Genomic DNA, 23,709 nt, shown 5'->3' on the forward strand with positions numbered 1-23,709 from the left:
AGCACTCCAGAAACTTATGATTTTAGGTTCGAATCCCGGTTCGCCCCGATTATGTATCTAGGTTTGTCAGCACCATTCCCGTGCTGGTGGGTTTCACCGAAGTGGTAAACGTCTGAGACCTGCATCACTTGTGGCTTTCCTCCCACATTAAGCTGAATATAACTGGAATACTGTTAAAAACGGCATTAAACCCAACTCACTCAAAGCGGCATCAAACCCAACTCACTCACTCACTCGATAATTGGAGACAAAGTCAACTTGACACAAAGCTCTGTGCCTCCTCTATCTGATCACGAGGAAGCCAGTGTTATGCCAGCTCTCATATCTATGTTGACTTTTCAAGAGTTGTACCAAACATGTAATGTCTATGCATGTTTTGCTGTTATGTTATACATTCTACACCTGTTCCCATCACTCAGTGTAGACTGAAAAGGAAATGTATGAAAGGACACCTGTTGGGTTCCAACTATGGTTTTCACTGATGTAGGGTGTGTTCAGACCGGCGTTGTTCTTATGCTCACATCATCACCCATTGGTTTGTCTGATCTATTCCTGATAATATTTGCAGACTGCCATGAATTAATAGCTTTAGGTCTTCAGCAACCCATGCTTGCAGTAAAAGGCAACTATGCTTGTCGTAGGAGGCGACTTATGTGATCGGGTGGTCAGGCTTGGTTGATGCATGTCATCATATCCCGACCCGTGAAGATTCCGGGGTAGAATAGGTCTTCAGCAGCCCATGCTTGCCGTAAAAGGTGACTATGCTTGTCGTAAAAGGAGACTAACGGGATCGGGTGGTCAGGCTCGCTGACTTGGTTGATGCATGTCATCGATCCCAATTGCTTGGATCGATGCTCATGATATTAATCACTGGATTGTCTGGTCCAGGCTGGATTATATACAGACCACCGTCATATAGCTGGAATATTGCTGAGTGCGGCGTTAAACAACAAACCAACCAACCAATCATGATATCCCAAGTGCATAGATCGATGCACATGATGTCAATCACTGGATTGTCTGTCCAGACTTGATTATTTACAGACCGCTGTCATATATTGTTTGATAGGCATTTCTTAGAAGTTGACAGATGATATAGCTGAAATATTGCTTAGTGCGGCGTTGAACAACAAACAAACAAACAAACATACCAAAACTAGGCTAAGGCAGCGGAATGAGCTGTGCCAAGGTGGGACATTGGGGTGTGACAGAATCCATGTGAGAGGCCATGATGAGTTGTGTATGAGAAGTAAATTATCCAGCGTGTTTAGCACCAAGGGGACACAACTCCAAGGGTGTGCTGTACTTAGAAGATACCTGTCATAACTAGCCTAAGCTTCTGAATACTGAATTACAGCATGAAAGTGACAAATACTGCAGATGGGAAGGAATCCTCATAAAGTGTAAGAGGCAATTCACAGTAATGATCAGAGGCAGGAACAGGTCCTATGCTCACAGGTTCGAATCCTTCCTTTTTACTGATTATGATTTTTGACTTATCAGTGCCATAGGTCGTGGTTTTCACCAAAGTGGTAAACATCTAAGACTTGCATCACTTCAGGCTTTCCTACCTTAATAAATATGAAGTACTTTTCAAAGTGGGCTTAAAACCACCTCACTCACTCACTTTTTTAATGCCTGTTATAGTGAGTTTCATAGGGGGTGAGGGGGATCGCTAAGACCTGCATCACTTTCAGCTTTCCTCCCACACCAAGCCAACATGCTGTGATATAACTGTGATATTGTTCAAAGTGGCAATAAACACCCAACTCACTATCTCACCTTTGTTAAAATGATTGTAACCAACAGATATCTTCCATAGAAAACTGATTTATTTCCTTGCAAGTATGTACATGATTGTCCTCGTCAAACCATGCATGCATGTGTTCAGACTGAACACACAGGGTTGACTGAACGTCTCTGAGCAGTCAACTTCATACCTGCCATGCACCTGATAATACACCTGGATATATACCTGAATAATCACCTGGATATACACCTGGATAATCAGCAGGACACACCTGGGCACACCTGGCAGATGCTGGGGAGAGCTGGAGGGGTTAGTGGTACACGTCCAGTTATAGTCCTGTACTGACAGGTTCCATGCAAGGAAAGAGTCAGGATCTGGGGTCATTGGTGGAGTGAACTAATCTTGTAAAATAATAAACAACGTGAGTTAATTCCTATTTGGTTCCTGTTGGCGCTGCTGGTATTTAACTGCTGAATTGTTGCTGTGTGGTCATCGTCTGTGTTGTAGGGGTGGCTTGGGCGAGAAAGGCAGTTGCTTCACGATCTTCACTTCCATCGCTTGTCTGTCAGCTGGTTGTCAGAATCAGCTTCCACTGTGTCAGGCTGCAATGGAGAATACAGGTGTCTCTGAACAGTCATGGAAAATAACTCCGGGATGAATAGCTCTGTGCTCCTTGTGGGAGGGTACTACAGGGATAATTCTAGGCTGGGCCTTGTGCTTTTAGCCCCTAAATTTGAAAAAATACAATGGGGCATTTTAACATTGTGCTGTATGGGCACAACTCTGGAATATTTAAAATTTTCACATGAAGGGCTTATGTCAGAACATTCCTGGAGGGAACCCTGGTGCTTGCAATACAATCAGATAGTCACAAAGAGCTGTAGTGTGTGGGAAAAGTATCATATTCAGTGTATTGAGCTCCATGTGAACATAAGACGTACAAGAGGCATGCTTTACCGATTAAGTTCTGTATTGTTTTACTGTTTTAGTATCTTTGTTTGCCATTGTGTCGGTATGTATACAATATGTAAAAGACTTCCTTGCGGGTAATAAAGTAGTGTTCTCATCGTCATAAATAAAGACATGTAACGATATTCAGGTATACAAGCTGATAAGGCTACATTGTGAAATTAGGCACAGTGTTGTTTGTATGCTATTGGGTTTTTGAATTTTAGGTTTTGTCATCAGATGCCGGATCTACTTTGACTCAGTTAAGCTTCTGCATACTGTATTGATTATAAACTACAATTGGAAGGAATCTTGATAGAGGACACTGAATTTTTGTGAGGGAAGTTTTTGGGAACAGGATCTTAATACAATAAAAGTGGTGAAGAAAACCAGCTCCTCCCCTCTGGATTGGAGGGAAGAGCAGATGGATGACGAGAGACATTCATGTACAAAATGGCACTGATGCATCAAGACGCAGTGGCCAAGCTGAGTCGTGTGTCCCACACCACAACCAGATTGCACATAGTCTGGTCTTCCTGGACAAAGTCCTCTTGCCGTGGTGTCTCTCTCAGTTTGTTGTGATCTGTAGTGTGCACCAATGCTTCGACAGTCACAGTCATTTTGACTTGTTCAAGCCACAGGGAGATAACCCTAATGTTACATGGTAGCCCAGCCAGTGACTGTGAGCTGGAGGGGAGGCGTCAGTGCTTAGTAGTTGAAGACACTGCCAGTCACTGTACCAAGTCCTACAGGTGTACAGTTATCCTGTACTTACAGTTACAGGTTCAAATCCCAGACTTGGTTGTGGTCCTGGATTGGCCAGCACCATACTCATACTGCAGACTTCAGTGGTTCATGTCTAAGACCTGCATCACTTCGGCTTTCCTCCCACAATAAGCTGACATGTTGTCATATGACTGGAGTACTGTTATAAGTGGCGTTAAACCACTCACTCACTCACTCACTCACTCACTCACTCACTCACTCACTCACTCACTCACTCACTCACTCACTCAAGGTATGATTGGTGTATGCTCGTAAAGGTCCAGCGTGGGTCTGACTCACCTCTGTGAAGTCCATGTGCGGCACTCCGTTCTGGCAGCGATGGGCCACACGAGATGATTCCTCCTGGAGTAAACATGGAGAAAATAATCACTTTCATATCCACATGACAAATACTAAAATGTTTTGTCCTCTACTAAAGTCTTGTAAAGACAAAGTTTCAAGCTGAAGTTGCAGTAGAATTGAAGCCTGAAATACAGGTAAAGTGGGACCCTTTTTAACTGAAGTCTACTGTGGCTACATGTGCCTTCCTCCTTCCTTTGCAATGGCCTCACAACAGTCAACTTACTGGATTTTGTGTCACATATACTAGTATATAAAAACTGAGACCTTGTTCACTTGATGTAACACCTGGAAGAAACAGCACTATGATCTATGATGAGTCGTCCATTTGTCTCACAATGTGGATAACTCGACTGGTATTTATCTTCAATGTTCCAAAGGAGTTCATGATTTATCACTCTATGGAGTAACTTATGAAATACTCATATCCCTTCCGAAAACCGTCATTTTCAGTCTAAGTCAAAGTCGTTGCCATGGAAAGTCGAAAAATATCAAACTATCAAAAGGCTCCAGTTCACCACTAGACCTATCTATGTGCCAAGTTTGGTTAAGATATCTCTCATGTTTTTTTAGTACTGCTCCGGAATGAAACGTGACAGAAGGACAGATGGACAGCATCCATTCCTATTTCCTGAAAAGGGCTATAGTAATCCCCCAGCAGATAAATGTACATGTGTAACTCAGTTCCAGTCTCTGAAGTTATTCTTGGCAATCTTAGTTCCCATCCTTAGATATGATATCATGGTGGTCATCTTGTTAATATTGCTTTGTCTGACAGTCTTGAACTAAAGTGATTTACTCAAGTATTCTACACAGTGACATGGCTTCCCTCTGGGTACACCGAGGGCAGTGAGGTAGTCTAGTGGTTAAAGCATTTGCTCTTCACACCAAAGATCCGGGTTCGATTTCCCACATGGGTTCAATGGGTTCAATTGGTGGAATATTGCTCAAGGCGGCGTAAAACCATACTCACTCACTCACTCTGGGTACACCTACCATGATCAGTTTGTTGACAAGCATGAGGATGTCTTTCCTGAAGGCGCAGCTGGTGCTGTCCCCGCCACGTTTCCTGCCTGCGTGCCAGCCGTTGCTGAAGTGGTAGTTCTGGCCTCCAACAGCGTGTACTGTGAGCAGCAGCAGCAGCACCGACACAGTCACCCCTTGTCTTGATAGTACTGACATTCTGAAACAGAGAAGTGCAAGGTGGAGATCCCCACGCCACGTTGAAACATGGTGGAAGTCAGTTCTTGAATGACATAAAGTATGATTGCTTTCAGATCATGTCATCTGGATCTGCATACCACACAGGGATGCATGAAATGAGGGAACACAGGTGTCAAAGTCATTTCAGTAATGCAATTCACTGTGCTGAGTTGTGTCCTTTAGGGGTGCCAGGATCTTATGATCATGGATTATTATTCTTGGTTTTGTCATTACTATGGATTTCATCAAAGTAGTAAACGTCTGTGACCTACAGAACTTTGGGCTTTTTCAAGACATTAAACTGTAACGCCGTAATAAAACTGGAATACTGACATGCCATGATATAACAGGAATACTGACATGCCATGATATAACTGGAATGCTGACATGCCATGATATAACTGGAATACTGACATGCCATGATATAACAGGAATACTGACATGCCATGATATAACTGGAATGCTGACACGCCATGATATAACTGGAATAATGCCATGCCATGATATAACTGGAATTTGTTCAAAGTGACATCAAACCCAGATTTTGCTCAAGCCATCCCAACAACTCCTGTCCAATCCATATGACCACTTAATGTTGATATAATATGTTTAAAACAAAAAGAAACCCAACTCACTCCCTCAGTTTGAATGCTTGATGATTTATTGCCTGAGTCAACAGATCAGCATGCATTCCATTTCCATTCCCCTCTGCCTGAAGAGGTAATAACCCAAGTTGCCTTGGAAGGTTTGCATTGACCTTGAGCAGTGAGCCCTCCTGGTCTCATGACAGTTGACAGACTTCGTCACAGGCAGCCTAATCCTCAGAAACTATGAAAACCACAGTGCTGACAGAGTGTCCATGCCGACAGAGAGTCCATGCCGACAGAGTGTCAGTGCCGACAGAGTGTCAATGCCGACAGAGTGTCCATGCCGACAGAGTGTCAGTGCCGACAGTGTCCATGCCGACAGAGTGTCCATGCCGACAGAGTGTCCATGCCGACAGAGTGTCAGTGCCGACAGAGTGTCAATGCCGACAGAGTGTCAGTGCCGACAGAGTGTCCATGCCGACAGAGAGTCCATGCCGACAGTGTCAGTGCCGACAGAGAGTCCATGCCGACAGAGTGTCAGTGCTGACAGAGTGTCCATGCCGATAGTGTCAGTGCCATGGAATTTAATTTGAACACACATTCCTAACAATGTCCCAATGTGTGTTGCAAGCAGTGACAAGCCCCAAAAAGTTGTGGTTGGATAACACTTGCACAAGCTTGGCCCAGTTGTATAACACTGACTGGCCGTCAGAGACTGCTGCTTGTGACTTTTGCAATTCTTTCATCAGTATTATAATACTGGTATTATCCTGGAGCGTTTCATCTACCTCCCTTTTGCTAGACTCCCTTTCTTCATTTCTGAGGTGATTAAGTTTTTTCCCCTTTGATTGTCCAATTTTGTGTAACCACTCTTCGGCCTAAACCCATCTTGCTCAATTTCAGTTTAAAATTGCCTCGTGAATGTTAGAATATCTTTTATGTAGGAATTGTAGAATATTTGGGGAATTACAAGGATCATGTTGTTCTTTTTATTTGTGAACTTTTTATAGGATTTTTCGATGATCAAAGATGTGATGGAGTAATATTGGATGTAACTTAGGTAGTACGACTGAAGCAGACAGACGGCTATGGTTTGTATTTTACGATCTTGGGAATATTTCTCCGTCAAACAATTGTGCGGAGAACAAAGCTGACTGTGTCAGCAGATTAAGGCTTCATCCTGCCCTCCGCTAAACTGAGTTATTTAGACAATTATATTTCCCACCTACTTCTTGCAGATATTCTTTGGGTAAAAAGAACCTTGCAGACAACTGAGAGAGCAGACAGACATCCTACTCATAGAACATTGATTCCAAGGATTCAATAATTGTTCTTTTAATCTGAAAAATTGTTTTCAGGAGATAAACAGATAATTGATTGGTTGAAGTTATAACATTAGCATCAACCAATCAATTATCTTTTTGTCTCCTGAAAACTATTTTTTAGATTAAAAGAACAATTATTAAATATTAAATGGAAGAACGTTAAATGAAATAAATTGAACAGTTAGTTTTTCATTGAGCAACTCAATTAAATTCTGATTTGTAGGATGGCTTTGGTAATATAAGTATTCACAAGGGGAAGAATAGGTCTTGCTGTTGAGAGGCTCAGCTTACAACTATTGTTTGTTCATATGACATTTACTAAAGGCCTGGCTGATTTTATACCCTGTTTCATGTAGAACAGAACAGTGTAGACTGGTTGATGGCCGTCAGTTTCAAAGAAAACATGTCATGAATGTTGAATAAATAAGAATAAAAAATATCTTCCAATATGGTCCAGCCAAGATATTGGGATGTTAACACATTTATTCCACCCTATGAGACTAAGTTTGTTTGTTAACGCCGCACTCAGCAATATTCCTCCTATATGCCCGCAGTCTGTAAATAATTGAATCTTGACTAGACAATCCAGTGATTGACATCATGAGCATCGATCCATGCAATTGGGATACGACATGCATTGACCAAGTCAGTGAGCCTGACCACCCGATCCTGTTAGTCACCTCTTATGACAAGCAAAGTCACCTTTTACAGCAAGCATGGGTTTCTGAAGACCTATTCTACCCTTATCTTCCATTGGTTGAGACAAAGTAATGACCTTGTACACTGTGACAACTCCAGACATGCTTGACCTGAGTCCTTCTGTTCCAGTCAGCTAAAGTCTCTCTTGAATGGTGGAAGGACTACGTATCTCCAGAACTCACTGTGGAGATGTTGGACTTTTTGTATTCAATGTGCCCAATCTGTACTTTGTATCTGAGCTGTCCTTCACAGCTTATTGGATGGTTATTGTCTGCAAGTGCTTCAGTGTCATTTACAAGCAGGCTGACTTTTAGAAGAGAGAACTTTGTCAGATTAATTGGAGACTGGTTCACTAAGGGGCACCTGCTCTTCTCATAGAAACACAGTTTTATTCTTATTCGGAATTGAAAGATATTTTATGTTTATTGAGAAACTGAAGCGCATGTAAAAAGATGTATTTAATAACAAGTTTTGGAGAAGTAGATCTTTCAAACTGTGACAACTTGATACAATGCAGATGTTGAACAAAACAGAGGATGTTGGGATATTCATGTTGTATAGACTGACATGACACGTACTTTATTTTAGGTGAACATATCTGGACGTGTTGCAGTTCAGTGAGGTAGTCAGTCGTGTGTGTTGTAGTTTTAAAATTACAGAATATTCTGAAGAAATTGTTCCTTTTGAGAAAGCTCAAACCTGCTCAGTAGAGTTGCAGGCAACAAATTGGAGAAACAGACTCATAATTGTTAAAAATGTATTAAAGAAACTGATATTATCAAATATTGATCCTGAACTCTCAGGATTAAAAAACGATAAATTGGTGGGGAAAATCAAGAAAATTCTTCGATGTTTTCAGAAAAATATCCTGAGAACTGACCATTCAGTGTACCTTATGATCCACCTACACATCAGTAGCTCTAGCTCTCTGAAAGGGGCCCTGATTCCACACACCAATAGCTGTAGCTCTATGAAAGGGGCCCTGATTCCACACACCAATAGCTGTAGCTCTGTGAAAGGGGCCCTGATTCTACACAGCAATAGTTGTAGCTCTCTGAAAGGGGCCTTGATTCCAAACAGCAATAGCTGTAGCTCTATGAAAGGGGCCCTGTTTGTACTGGACTTTATTAAAGCACTGATTGTGAGTTAGCAAGCAGAAGTTCTGCTTGTGTCTCATTTAAAGTATATTAAGTTTACTAAAGTTTACTTATGTGTACTGAATTGTAGTGAACTTACTGAAGTGTACTGAAATGTATATATAAATGTCTATGTTGAAATGATAAATGTCAAAATGCCTGTAAAGACAGAAAGTGACATCTATTTGTGCCCAGTGAGTCATGAGACGGCCTGGTGCTGTGACTCACAGCCGAGTGTCACATACTCTGTCCATCCTACAGGATCTCATGTCTTCATATGGAGATCACGAAGAGGTAGCCCTCAAAGAAGCAGCCATTTTGGTTGCCAAATGCGACTTAATCTATGATTGCCGACCTAAATTTATCTACTGCTTGCCACTTGGCTACCTAACAGTAAACATAACTGGCAACAATATCTGTTTTAGATAACTGTTGGCTCCTAAAAACTTAGTTTTGGCTCCTAAAAAATTCATGGTAGTAGACGCTTGGCTCCCTAACAAGGAAACAAACTTGGAGGACTGAGATCAAGAAAATGTGATCTGTGGGTAACTTGATGTGAGGGTTGTAATTGACAGCTTTCCTGAAGTGTTAAAACCAAAACTTTTGCGGTGATTAAAAAAATTACGTTTTCTTTCTACGATACATTATGATTTGTTTTGTAAGGACGATCACTCTCATTTACTTGTTCCGTTTATGCAGCCAGTTTTGTAGTTAGAGGTTATAACTTGTATCCCTGTGTTAAAACTTGTATCCCTGTGTTAAGTGTTATAACTTGTGTCCCTGTGTTAAGTGTTATAACTTGTGTCCCTGTATTAAGTGTTATAACTTGTGTCCCTGTGTTAAGTGTTATAACTTGTATCCCTGTGTTAAGTGTTATAAATTGTATCCCTGTGTTAAGTGTTATAACTTGTATCCCTGTGTTAAGTGTTATAACTTGTATCCCTGTGTTAAGTGTCTGTTACAGTGCCAATCTGACTCTCGAGTCATGGATCTATGACATCACATGTGATGCGTTCATGAGAGTCGATTCACACAACATAACATTTTTTTCGTTTGTGCATTGAGCCAAGCTACTGTCTCTTGAATATGAGTAATTCTTCATATATCAACCAACATGTATCGTATTCACATTTCTCTGGGAGGTGATTAATAACATTAAAATCTACTGAACATGATGCTAAGAGCCATGTTCGGGGAGTAGTCTCAAAGTGGCGTGATAGATCAACTTTAGTAATATGAAAGAATCGGGTGTTCTTTAACTTCTTTTGAGTAGTATACCTAGCTGGATCCATAAGACCATTTCAGTGCTGGAATTTTGCTTCTTTTCGAAGAAGCAATATTTTACTGCCAAGTTTTTCTCACATAAATCTTGGCCAAAATGTTGCCAAAAGAAGTTTCACACACACACAAAAAGGAGAATTTTCAAATTTAACATTCTTTTGTCATCAGTCCAAGTTAACTGTTTCAGCTCCTGTGAAACTATCAGTGAGTACAGGCAATCAGTTTACTCGCAGTAAGTGGCCAAGCAGAGCTTGGACAACGTCTAATTATTAGCTAACAGAAGACATTTTTAGGCAGCATCTCTGCTACTTGTGGCAAGTTTCAAGGCTTTACCATATTTGACGTATTAAGCGCACAGACCCAAGAAGTGTCCTCTGACAACAATTCTAGACTAATCTGGAAGTAATTGTGCCTCCTGCTAAATTTACATGACAGCCTGTATTTTCTTGTGTAAATTACAGATTATTTACAGAAAAAAGCTATAGAGATGAGGAATATGATTGCCTTGTAGTTGTAGCCGTTATAAAAAAAATCATCTACGTTTGAACAAAGTTTGTTCACCAATACTCGATCTCTGACAACAAATGAACTTGTTTATGGTTTAAGAAGTGCCCCCATTGTCAATTTTCTAAGCGTCCAAGGCACTTACTATGGTGCTTATGTTATATATGGCCAGTGTTCCAGCTCGCTTTTGAAACTGCCTGTCCTCGCAGACTGGCAACTCTAAAAAATTACCAGGCCCCACTAATTTTTGTCAGTCCCAACTTTCAACAAATAAAAAAACATAAGAAAGTTAAAAAGTATCTTGTTTTAATTCTTTCTACATTATGTTCAGTGCAATGAGTTCATCTGTGAAGTAACTTAGTTAGATCTTTATGTCATTCACACAAAGTTCACCCATAATTTTCTCTTTTCTTTTTGAATATTTCGAGACTAAGTTGCTACAAATATATATTTAACCAAAAATAGACAAGGGGAACCTGATGGTAACAGACAAGTTGACTTCGTTCGAAAAATATACTTATATGAATAACGCGGATGTTTTGTGCAACAACTAAGATTTATAAGGTACTTTATTTGCTGATCTGCAGGGACAAGCAGTCACATGGTTTACCGGTCCAAGCCTTATTTTACCAGTAAAAAAACTGGTAATTACCGGTAAACGGGAACACTGTATATGGCCAGTGTAGAACATGATGTGTCAGTGCCAGGGCCATCATCGTTATCAGTCAGAGGCCCCTTTTGTATCACTTTCTTTATATGGGGCATCAGGGGCTGAGCCTACAAGACATCAGTCTTTTGTCTAGACTCGGACTTAGGGTTAAAGACTAGACACTATATGGTATGCAATATATATATATATATCACTGAACAGTAAAGAATATTATTGCTTTATGTTCAGACTATACACCAGCTATTATAGTGTAGTGTATAAGAATATATATCGATATATCTATCTAATACATATATTAATAGTGTATCTCTTAAGACAATGTGTAATGGCAGTATAGTCCCTATGACTATTTGCACTTTGTATCACAAATAAGACTATTCATTCACTGTGTTGCACAGAATACTAGTTTATGCCCAATGTAGCAGTAAGGTAATATATAAAGTAACAGTGTAATAATAACACACATTGAAGCAAGTGCATGAAGACATGGATGGTAAGGTGCTGGATAACTTACCTGTGGTTTGGTGCGTGTGGGGTTAAGCAGTCTCGGACACCTGTACAGATCCTTGGTACTTGCCTGTCGAGTCTCAGCACAATCCCTTCTCCCAGCTCACACTATATATAGTCGGCTGAGGAGGGCGCTGCTTCAGAGAGAGTCAGCAAGCGGGGGTGTAGTCCCTCCTCTTCCCTCCCTCTCCATCCTCTCCGTTATCTGCCTCCCCAGTGGGGTCGTGGCATCTTCACCTGCAACTCAATTACTGTGCATCCCGTGTGATTGTGTTGATGCAGACTTGGTGCACGTTGCCAGCGGCACAGGGGGCAGATGGCGACAATGTTGTTGCCAGACTTGGCGCCTTGCTCTCCCTCGTCAATCATCCAAATTACCCTGTAATTATTGTTAGACCTTTGTGATACAACACATGCACTGGCCAATCAGTTGTCAATTGAACTTGGTGAAGGGAACCAAATAAATGGAGGTTTTTTAATGTAAATTGACCTTTGAATTGTTTTTGTTTGTATTCCAATTACCATGTAGTTGGACCTGGGTTGAGGAAGGATGGTTTCATGTTGTTTTGTGTGTGGCTTGCAGAGTTGTGAAGGGTCCATGAAGCACAAGGTCGACATGGTGAGCAAGCTGGAGGAGAAGACGACCCAGCTGGTGACCACACTCCGAGACTTGGAGAAGAGGTGAGTGACTGTCCCATGACATAGTGGTCATCAGAAAAGTTCATCAGTATGTTATATGTACCGTGGTGCTTTGCTTTCAACAACATTTGTACCACAGTTACCGTCTTTATGATCAGCAGTGGAAATGTTTGAATCTCAGTGTTCTACTTACAATCATCTCACAGTTGATTCTACAGTGAAGAATACTGTGAATTATAGATGAAAAACATTTAAGGTTATTGTATAGATCAAAACACCTGAGGCTCAAAGAAGATTGTGTAAGCATCCTCATGCTCTATCTATAATAATTCAGGGCAAAACTATACTTTATTACACTCCACATGGGGGTAGAGCAAACTTTATTACTTTTCTAAGATGCTGAATTTAAAAATTATCGTGTGTTAAACTGGAGATGTGTTTAAAATCAAATCTGTACTAAACATGCCGTAAATTGAAAATCCTCGAACATGGCTAACTGACGGGCTGTTCCGCTTGATTGCCTGTACCCTTACGTTAAGAGACATATTTATTTTTTAAACATAATACAACACCACTAGAATTAGTAGTTTATTATTTAAATATGTCATATTTCCTTATAGGAAACAGGAAGGATTTAAAAATTTAACTTTTTATATAAATTTGCTTCAATTTAATCATGTGACTCCAAGCATTCCACAAGTGCATTGTGGGGCTGACCTAACATGTGAACATAGCCAAAGTTGGGTGTCGCTAGTTATTTTGAGTTGAGGTGTTTTCTGTTGTACAATGTTGCAATGTTATTTCTGCCACTAATGTTAGCAGACTGAAGAAACTACAAACAATGAAATAGTGTGCTTACTTAGTTGGTTGCGCTACATGATACCATAACCAACGTAAAGCAACATCCCCAGGCGTGGTATGGCGTCGCCGTGGGACGAACAGGAAGAGCAACGGTGGCTGGTTTGTTTGACTGCTGTATTCTGCTCAATGCTGTACGCTGAGCAACAGGTGTATGTGTGATTATGAAAATTTCAAGGATTGGTCATTCTGTTATCTTGAGAGACCTACATGATTCATAGGGAACCAATGCCCGCCTCGGACAACTCTGTGACTGCTGTGGTACAGACTCAGTAGTTTCAAATTGTTTGGGATTAGTCTGTGGCATGAGAGATGGTTAACATCATCTTGCCATATTTTGTCCTAGGTAATAACATTCAAATTCTACAAGTTTAATTAACTATTTACCCAATAACCAATTTTGGATGCGCCATCTTGTAATGACAGTAATGAAAGAACAATGTTACCAAGGAAACGTTAGATCACATGGGAGGTAATTTGAACAGCATCATGACGTCAGCCCATTATGACGTAACTCAAAAAGTGTACTTTATAGCAGGATAAAGTACACTCAGCAGTATTGATCAAAAGAGCAGAATGGGCAGAATGTGTGAAGCCAATTTCTGGTGTCCCCCGCCGTGATATTGCTGGAATATTGCTAAAAGCGGCTTAAAACCCAACTCACTCACTCACTCACGGATGACAACCTCCATGAGAACTGTTTCATGCATATACGTCAATACATTGTTGTAGAAAATATGAAGGCAATAGATACCATTTTAATAGATATCTAACTACTTTTCTTTATCAGAAACAAACATTCTTTTCAAGAATATAATTAAGAGACACGTGCTGACAATTTTAATCACACTTCTGTGGAACAGGCCTTTTTATGAATTCATTTCTACCAAGTACCCTCTGCCAGTACCTCTTTAACCTTTAAGGGTAATATATTTATAATATATATGTTGTTATTAGCATTTAAATAGAAAAGGAAACATTTAAACATCCAATAAAGACCTTAATGGTTCAGATAGTAAAGACTGTACAGGCGTCAGTTCGATAAGATAAGGCTTTTTTTATCCCAAGAGAAATTGATATTGCACAGTTGATTAGCGCTAAAATATGAACAAAAATAAAAAATGTATGATATTAAGATATGTACATAAAATAGGCACTTACTAATATAAAAAGAGGTGAAAACATGTAGAGAATTGAACACTATCACAGTGACGACAAGTAATGGTCTTTTGAAGTATGTGTATTTATATATACTATATATCTATATCACAGCAAATATCACAGCAAGAGTAAACTTGGATAAAAGGGAAATTGGCAGGATAACAGCGAACTGTTAAAAAGTATTGATCAGATAATCATTTTAACGACTACTTGCTGGTATGATTGATTTCCAGGCCCTGTTTGTAGTCAGCATCGGCATGCGCAGTTGGTGGCCAGAATGTAGTGACTGGTATTCAAAGTGAAGCATATGATTTCTGTCATTTTGTATCTTACGCGCTTTTTGACAACTTGCTGCTCATAAATTTTGCCGATGTTTTGAAATATGGTACCTGAGATTTTGCTTGCTGTATTTAAAAATATTATGTATTTTAGATTTATTTTGAATACACGAGGCTCCCATTCCAGCAGTTAACAACATTAAATAGTAAAATGCTCTGAATAGATGTTCTATAAAACAGGGAGAGTATTGTATTATGAACTTTAAGATACCTAAGACGTAGTGAGAAATACAATTGCTTTCTGATCTTTATATTAATATGTTGACATTCCAAGTGAGTTTCAAATCAATAATGGCGTCAAGATACTTATACTGTTCAACCAAATCAATATTTTCGTTATCAATAACAATTGGCAGAACTACTTTTTTCTGAAATCTATAATCATTTTCTTTGTCTTTTTAATATTGAGAGTAGGAAAATAAATCTTGCACCATTGGACAAATTTTTAAATTTGGGAGCGATAATCCATTTCAGATTGCTTTATGAATCCGGCCAGCACTGTGTCATCTGCAAACTTGACTGTTAAACAATTGTGAAAATTACTGACACGGTCATTTGTAAAAGATGATACAAAATAAAACAGGAGAGAGCACACAACCCTGGGGGGGGCGCCTGTATATATAAAGGTCACAGATGATTGGATACCATTTACAGTAACAAATTGGCTATCTAGTGATTGTTGAATTAACAGAAATGTTAGATACTTTTTGCATAAGCAGATGAGGTTGTACGGTAGTAAGAGCAGAGGAGAAATTAACAAACAAGATTCGTACAAATGAATTGGAAGTTTCAAGATGATTGTATATATTGTTTAACAGTGTAAGAGTGGCATCCTCTACTCCTCTCCCAGCTATGTAGGCATCCTCTACTCCTCTCCTGGCTCTGTAGGCATCCTCTACTCCTCTCCCGGTCCTGTAGGCATCCTCTACTCCTCTCCCGGCTCTGTAGGCACTCTCTACTCCTGTCCCGGCCCTGTAGGCATCCTCTGCTCCTCTCCCGGCCTTGAAGGCATCCTCTTCTCCTCTCCCGGCCCTGTAGGCATCCTCTACTCCTCTCCCGGCCCTGTAGGCATCCTCTACTCCTCTCCGGGCCTTGTAGGCATCCTCTACTCCTCTCCCGGCTCTGTAGGCATCCTCTACTCATTTCCCGGCCCTGTAGGCATCCTCAATCCTCTCCCAGCTCTGAAGGCATCCTCTACTCCTCTCCCAGCTCTGTAGGCATCCTCTACTCCTCTCCCAGCTCTGTAGGCATCCTCTACTCCTCTCCCGGCCCTGTAGGCATCCTCTACTCCTTTTCCGGCCCTGTAGGCATCCTCAATCCTCTCCCAGCTCTGAAGGCATCCCCTATTCCTCTCCCGGCCCTGAAGGCATCCCCTATTCCTCTCCCGGGCCTGTAGGCATCCTCTGCTCCTCTCCCGGCCCTGTAGGCATCCTCTACTCCTCTCCTGGCCCTGTAGGGATCCTCTACTCCTCTCCTGGCCCTGTAGGGATCCTCCTCTCCCGGCCCTGTAGGCATCCTTAATCCTCTCCCAGCTCTGAAGGCATCCTCTACCCCTCTCCCGGCCCTGGAGGCATCCTCTTCTCCTCTCCCGGCTCTGTAGGCATCTTCTACTCCTCTCCCGGCCCTGTAGGCATCCTCTACTCCTCTCCCGGCCCTGTAGGCATCCTCTACTCCTCTCCCGGCTCTGTAGGCATCCTCTACTCCTCTCCCGGCTCTGTAGGCATCCTCTACTCCTCTCCCGGCCCTGTAGGCATCCTCTACTCATTTCCCGGCCCTGTAGGCATCCCCTACTCCTCTCCCGGCCCTGTACGTATCTTCTACTCCTCTCCCGGCCCTGTAGGCATCCTCTACTCCTTTTCTGGCCCTGTAGGCATACTCAATCCTCTCTCCAGCTCTGAAGGCATCCCCTATTCCTCTCCCGGCCCTGAAGGCATCCCCTATTCCTCTCCCGGCCCTGTAGGCATCCTCTGCTCCTCTCCTGGCCCTGTAGGCATCCCCTACTCCTCTCCTGGCCCTGTAGGCATCCTCCTCTCCCGGCCCTGTAGGCATCCTCAATCCTCTCCCAGCTCTGAAGGCATCCTCTACTCCTCTCCCGGTCCTGTAGGCATCCCCTACTCCTCTCCTGGCCCTGTAGGCATCCTCAATCCTCTCCCAGCTCTGAAGGCATCCTCTACTCCTCTCCCGGTCCTGTAGGCATCCCCTACTCCTCTCCTGGCCCTGTAGGCATCCTCCTCTCCCGGCCCTGTAGGCATCCTCAATCCTCTCCCAGCTCTGAAGGCATCCTCTACTCCTCTCCCGGTCCTGTAGGCATCCTCTACTCCTCTCCCGGCCTTGTAGGCATCCTCTACTCCTCTCCCGGCCTTGTAGGCATCCTCTACTCCTCTCCCGGCCTTGTAGGCATCCTCTACTCCTGTCCCGGCCCTGTAGGCATCCTCTACTCCTCTACCGGCCTTGTAGGCATCCTCTACTCCTCTCCCGGCCTTGTAGGCATCCTCTACTCCTCTACCGGCCCTGTAGGCATCCTCTAATCCTCAAAGGCTCTGTGAGCAAACTGACGTGGGTCAAGTAAATCTTCTGTCTGTCTAAAAAGTAAATATTTGAAAATAGAATTTTGGAATATTTTTTTTAAAACATGACAGAGTTGATCATGACATTCCTTCAATGCCATTACACATAGATTTTCAGCACCTGTAGCTGTGCAGACATTTATTTTAGAAAAAGATTGTAGCACATCACAGGTAGTTTCTTCTAGCCTTTCACAATCTGATAAAGCATTTCGGAACAATTCTCTTTCTTTACTGAAGTCTGAAGTGTCAAAGCACATTTCTTTTCTGTGTCAATTATTGTCTTAACAAACTTTCAAGCCCTTCAATTATCAGAATCAGCAAACTATCTTTCTTTTTTTTACTTGTATTGAAGTTAACATTTTTCTGTGGCACGTGATATTTCTTTCTGTACAGATTTAACCTTCAACTTGTCCCCAGCACAAACAGACCTTTCCTTTTCATTTACTACTGACTAATTGTTCTGGAAGATCTTGATAGCTTGAAGGCACAATACAGTGACTACAGAATACCACAGTTTAACATGAATACCCCACTCAGACACATTATACTGACTCTTAGCTGACCAGTCCTTGTTTTAGCCCCTAAATACCAAGCGCCAGACAGGGTAACAACAAGTACCATCTTTTAGCATCTTTTGGTATGACACGACTGGGGATCGAACCCCGGACCTTCCACTCTCCGGGCAGATATTCTACTTCTAGACCATGGAGGCGGTGATAGGCAGTTGGAGGTTGAAAAAACACGAAGACATGAAATCTTTCAAGGATAACAACTTGTTTATTGTTTTAACAGTGTTTCAGGGTTACTTTGCCCTTTCGTGAGGTTAAGGTATTTTTAGTCTTAGATCTACAAGGGTCATATATCACATTGTATCTGATGTGTATGCTTTAAACTTATCTGCTGTGTGAACATCAATTTATCATTCTATCTTGTATAAACATTGATTATCCACATGTATATAACCTTCCTACTTTTCTGGACCCTTGAAGATCCGGGTTACAACAGGTCTTCAGCAAACCATGCTTTGCCGTAACAGGCAACTATGCTTGTCATAAAAGGCGACTAGCGGGATCAGGTTGTCAGACTCACTGACTTGGTTGATGCATGTCATCATATCCCAAATGCGTAGATCGATGCTCATGGTCTCAACCACTGGATTGTCTGGTCTAGTATCGATTATTTACAGACTGCCATCATATAGCTTGAATATTGCTGAGTGCTGCGTTAAACAACATTCTAGCATGAATTTGAAGTTTACTCGATTCTGATTGGTCAATCAGAGGCTCTTAAATCACAATAAACCCCCTCTGATTGAAACAGCTGGTTTGACGGCCGCATCACAGCGTGAGCTAATATTCATAGAATAGTACTATTTTCAGTCATTGTGGGTAGGCATATGTTAATAATTATATCTACAATTACAGGTTACAAAATGCACAGATGCGGTTACTACAATATTCAAAGGATGTGTAACAATACATTTCGTGCAGAAAACACGATAGAAATCTACAAAGGGAATGTATTTACGTTTTGGAGACAACAGAGAGCTTGGAATTTTGGCGCTTTTCTATCTACGACTGTGACGTCATATCTTTTGCGTCACAATGACCGATATGACGTCATATTGGTGACGTGCGATGTAGAGCGAAAGCCTTGCAAAGCTTGCTTTGTTTTATTTAGGGATGCCCACCTCATGTTAGCTTACCAAGTTGCCATGCTTAAATGATTTCAATGCCTGTCATATGTTCGAGTGAAGTATTACGGTGTAAACAAACAGCTTGAGTATATACAGCACCATATTTTGTTAGGTGATTCTGTTATTCAGATCGATAACAAAACACTGGACTCAACCCATGCCGCTTCACACAGTTTATTTGCTAACAGCAAAGTGTTTTATTAAGTCATGGTAGAATGGAGATATAGATACTGTTTTTTCAATGTGGAGCTAGGTTACCTGTAGATTTAACCGTGCTAAATTTAACATTTGAAACATCACACTACACATTCGGTTCCAAATTCAATTTAGAGCATTTCAATCTACAGGTAACCTAGCTCTTCATTGAAAACACAGTATGTTTATCTCATAAATAAATATCAACATCAACAACTTCACAATTCTGTACAACACTTACATGGTGTTAGTATCTACACCAAAACATCTCATTCATTGTAATAATGAAGTTGTTTGTCCATAGAACTATCTTCCTTGTTCATCATACCAAGTTTAAATGCCACTTGAAGACGTTAGGAGGTACAAGTCGTCATGATTTGGCTGACCAATCGGATCCTGTATTCTCCAAGGTGATGGTAATGACTGTGAGGGTGCATGGCCCTCCAGATGCCCTTGACATGTTTGTCAGATTCCATGTACATGAGAGAGCTCGTTCTTATTAGCATTAGTTAGGCCAGGAGTGTCATGACAGTGGTCTTGTATACCCCAGAGGCTGTGGATCCCCTCCCCACTGAAGACGCTAAAGTGGAGCCATACTTTCACACTAACTGCATTTGTAAACCTCTGGGCTATGTCGTCTAATCATAGTCAAGTGTACATTTGACCCCATGAGCCTTATGTATCTGCCTTTCAAGTCTCAATTGACCATTTACAGTAACAAATAATTAGTCAGGGACACCAGTATTGACCAAACAGGCTATAAATAGTTCATATGACAAGGAACTAGAACTAAACTCCAAAGCATTCCTAGCCCCGGTAAAGATAAAATGCCCTAATATTGCTAAAACGATGGGGAAATTGGGAAATTACTCACCCGCAGGAATTTGTACTAGCCCCAGGCTATCAGGCTAGTGTTAATTTGTAACCCTGATTATTATATCCTGGGACTTCAGGCAATATATACATGTTTCACTGGTCAGTGTAAACCAATCATTTATTCATTATACGATGTTTCAAAGCTACTTCTTGCTCCTTCATCAGGTGAATGCTTAGTAAGTGCATAGAGTTTTTATATATATCATGATGTTTATACAACACAAGTTGGGATGAATGTACTAAGATAACAACATAATGACAAAGTCAATGACATAGACACAGGATTAATCCCTTCGTCTTCGTCATTATATTGTTATCTTTGTACATTAATCCTATGTCTATGTCATGATGAGACGCGAGTCAGCTGGTAGCTGTATATTACAACGTGATCTTGATAAAATACGATGTATCCCGCCTTGGAGGGAAATAAATTTCTCAGCAGGTGAATAAATCCCTTATACCCCACCACGAGCAAGTCGGGCTGCACGTGGATTTCTGGGAGGCAAAATAAATCCCTTATACCCCGCTTCAAAGCAAAGAACCACACACTTTTTCCGAGTCAATGAAAGTCACGTGACATAGCACGAGTTAACGTAAGCTCAAACAAACAGCTGTTTCCTATGTCGGTTATGTCAGTAACATAAATTTGATTCAGGGTACGTGGGGTTTTATGCATCCCAAGTTAGGTTTTATACCACTCGCCTCCCTAACACATAAAACCCCATGTACCCCTCGTGATCCTGCTACAACGTCTGTTGTAGACAATCTATAACACTTCTGTAAGGGGTGCATGTAGTTCCATCAGATTGTGTTAATGTTCCTACAGGTCGGGGGGCGGTCGGGTAGCTTAGTGGTTAAAGCGTTCGCTTGTCACTCCGAAGACTCGGGTTCAATTCCCGACATGGGTACAATGTGTGAAGCCCATTTCTGGTGTTCCCCGCCGTGATATTGCTGGAATATTGCTAAAAGCGGCGTTAAACTATACTCACTCACTCACTCACTCCTACAAGTCGGACCATTAGGACATTGTGTACTACTATAATCTGTGTCAGTCCAGTACAAGCTGGTGAATCTAAAAGACAAGCTAAGGTTTCAAATTGAGATTATTATTTTGTGATAATTATGTGTTTGGACATCGGATACATGAGTATCACATTAATGTGATGATCCTTCCCATCAGCGTGATCCCTAATTACAAATGAGTACATATACAAACTATTTTTAAGACGTGTTAACGAGATTAAAACTGTGATGACAGTCTTGTATAACAAACAAAGTACAGTGTATTTATGTTCCGCGATGACCTATACCCTATCATTGAGCCTATCATAAAGGAAATCAGTGTCCATGGAGTCGGGAAGAAATGCTATATCCCTGCTAATCAGTATCACATGACTACCGTCTTATTTCTCTTAATGGTTTATATGACCAGCAACATTTTTCTGTTATTTGATATTTGACAACCTAAATAAAATAAAACCTGTCGTCTAGGCATGAATAGGTGAAGTTGAATTCTTGAAAGATGATTTACTTGAAAAGTTCACTGAACAAACATATTTATGAATATCATTTGTTGTTTTGTATTGCAAACACTAAGTTGAGCTTCCTCTTTGACATTTTATTGTTCATGTTTGTCTCCTGTATGTATTCCATGGTAATTTTGAAATTAACAATATAACAAAAACATGACGTTTATGGATTCTAATGTTCCAATGAATGTGTGGGCAGATTTTAGTTTTTTGTTTCCAGACGGTAAAAACAAGTTTAACAACTTCGGGGAAGACAGTACCTTCGTAAATATGCTTGAAAATAGCTTTTCCCTGTAGAAATGAAGAGAAATTTGTAAATAAGCAGCAGTCATTTTATTAAATAACGATAATGAGTGTTATTATTGAGGCTTTCTGTACAACTCACAATGGTGCAGTTGTGTGCCTGGTATTTAACAGTCAGCATTTTGAAGTCATTACCATTTATGGCATGTAGAGCTCACGCACCATGTTTAATCTAGAACATTATTAAATTTCTCTTTTCACCTTCAGTCCTAACATTGCCCTCCTCTGTGTGTGTGTCTTCTAGTCACATTCTAAATTTGGAATAATTGGACAAATAGTCTTTGGTAAAATCCATCCATACCATCCAGGTTCTGGGTGAGTTTCCTGGCCAGATGGTTTCTGTGATGACTATATCTAGTTTATGGCATCACATTCTTGAAAATAAACACCTTTTTGCAATTTCAGCAGAAAATCTGATATAAATGTTGTAAATGAAGCGCTCTGAGCGTACTTTATTGTGTTCAGTATAGTGATCATACTTTATCGTGTGGAGTATTGCACTATATAAGCAACCCTGTAGATCATTGTTGACTGTGTTGTCTCAACTATTTATTTGTTTTTTATTAATGTCAAGAGAAGGTTTTAAAAACTATATGTATATGTTTATGTATATTTGTATTTTATGAGGATGAATATATGTTGTTTTTCTATAGAGATGTATCAACAGAGCAGTATTTCTTGCAGTGTTCGAAATTACACATGGAAATCAAGATGTCATAGCCCTAATGTTAACAAGCATGAAGTACTCATATCCCCCGTCAATATGACATGTCCGGTTGCTATGAAATTTCATTTTTTTTAAATTCCCAAACAATAAAAAGGCAACAGGTACCACTGGACCTATCTATGTGCCATGTTCAGTAAAGAATTATTAGTTGTACTATTTTCAAGATCTGCCCCGGACAGGAGCACTACCGTCATTTTCAGTCAAAGTCAAAGTCGTTGCCATGGAAACTTAAAAAATCCCAAACTTATCAAAAGGCACCAGTTAACCACTAGACCTATCTATGTGCCAAGGTTGGTTAGATATCTCTCATGGTTTTTGAGTTCTATTAAGGAAACTAAATGTGATGGAAGGAAGGATGGACTATCCCTCTTCAACTTCGTGGCGGGGATAAAAGTAAAGATTTAGGGTCCCCAGATTCAAATACCAGGGGAGCACACCTCAAAGACCCAGGAGCCATCTTTAGTTTCGAACACTGTATTGTTACCATGGTTCCCAGCTGTTGTTATCAGAGGACACTCTCTATATGTTGTATTAGCTTTCACCAGCTTTTGTCGTTGTGTTGTTGTTGATTTTTTTGTTTCATTTCTTTGCATGTTGTTTGGTTGCCGCCCGCCTGCACGTATTGTAGACATAAAAAAGCTGAATCCGACAAAATGGCGGCCGAGGAAACAGCACGCAAACTTGGGCAGATTATTGCTGAGAAGGACGCGAAGCGGTAAGGGCAAGGCATGCACTATTTCTGATGTGTAGTAGAAGTAATCTCCCTTGGAACTCAATGATGCTATTTTTGTTTCTTTCCAATGTGAGATCCTATTTGTGAATTATTTTGTTTTTATATACGTTTCTTATTTTTGGCAGATGACAGAATCCCACATGTAACAAATGTTATACTGTAAATCTTGAAAATAACGCGAGCGTGAATTAAATGCAAAAAATGCGATTGGCCTTTGCTCACATTATTAAACATTGCATTTATATTAACAATAAGACATTTTGGATAGCAGAAATACCAACTTAGACATACGCTGAAAACAAACAACTATGTATTCCACACCACTGTTTATTGAGCAGCACTTGTAACAAGT

General features: G+C 40.8%; 2 protein-coding genes across 4 annotated transcripts in view; one reads left to right on the plus strand and one right to left on the minus strand.

Moving 5' to 3' along the window:
* The window catches only part of LOC124142257 (RUN and FYVE domain-containing protein 2-like), an 82,693-nt gene that overhangs the window by 41,017 nt on the left and 17,967 nt on the right, over positions 1–23,709 (plus strand). For 2 of the 3 annotated variants that reach the window (XM_046510598.2, XM_046510599.2), the window contains exons 11-12: positions 12,319–12,416; positions 23,253–23,339. In XM_046510598.2, the coding sequence (XP_046366554.1) occupies positions 12,319–12,416; positions 23,253–23,339 (185 nt within the window). The remainder of the gene's footprint in view (positions 1–12,318; positions 12,417–23,252; positions 23,340–23,709) is intronic. The other variant, XM_046510600.2, reaches the window with a different exon arrangement.
* Positions 1,815–11,891, minus strand: LOC124142259 (prepro-gonadotropin-releasing hormone-like protein). Its single transcript, XM_046510603.1, has 4 exons — positions 11,743–11,891; positions 4,820–5,006; positions 3,764–3,826; positions 1,815–2,352 (listed from the first exon to the last, which is right to left on the minus strand). Exons 2-4 carry the CDS (start codon positions 5,003–5,005, stop codon positions 2,296–2,298), a joined length of 306 nt encoding a protein of 101 aa, XP_046366559.1. The 5' UTR covers position 5,006; positions 11,743–11,891; the 3' UTR covers positions 1,815–2,295.

The sequence above is a fragment of the Haliotis rufescens genome, unplaced genomic scaffold (genome assembly GCF_023055435.1).
Source record: "Haliotis rufescens isolate VD_foot unplaced genomic scaffold, xgHalRufe1.0.p SCAF_11, whole genome shotgun sequence".
NCBI classification, from domain to species: Eukaryota; Metazoa; Mollusca; class Gastropoda; order Lepetellida; family Haliotidae; genus Haliotis; species Haliotis rufescens.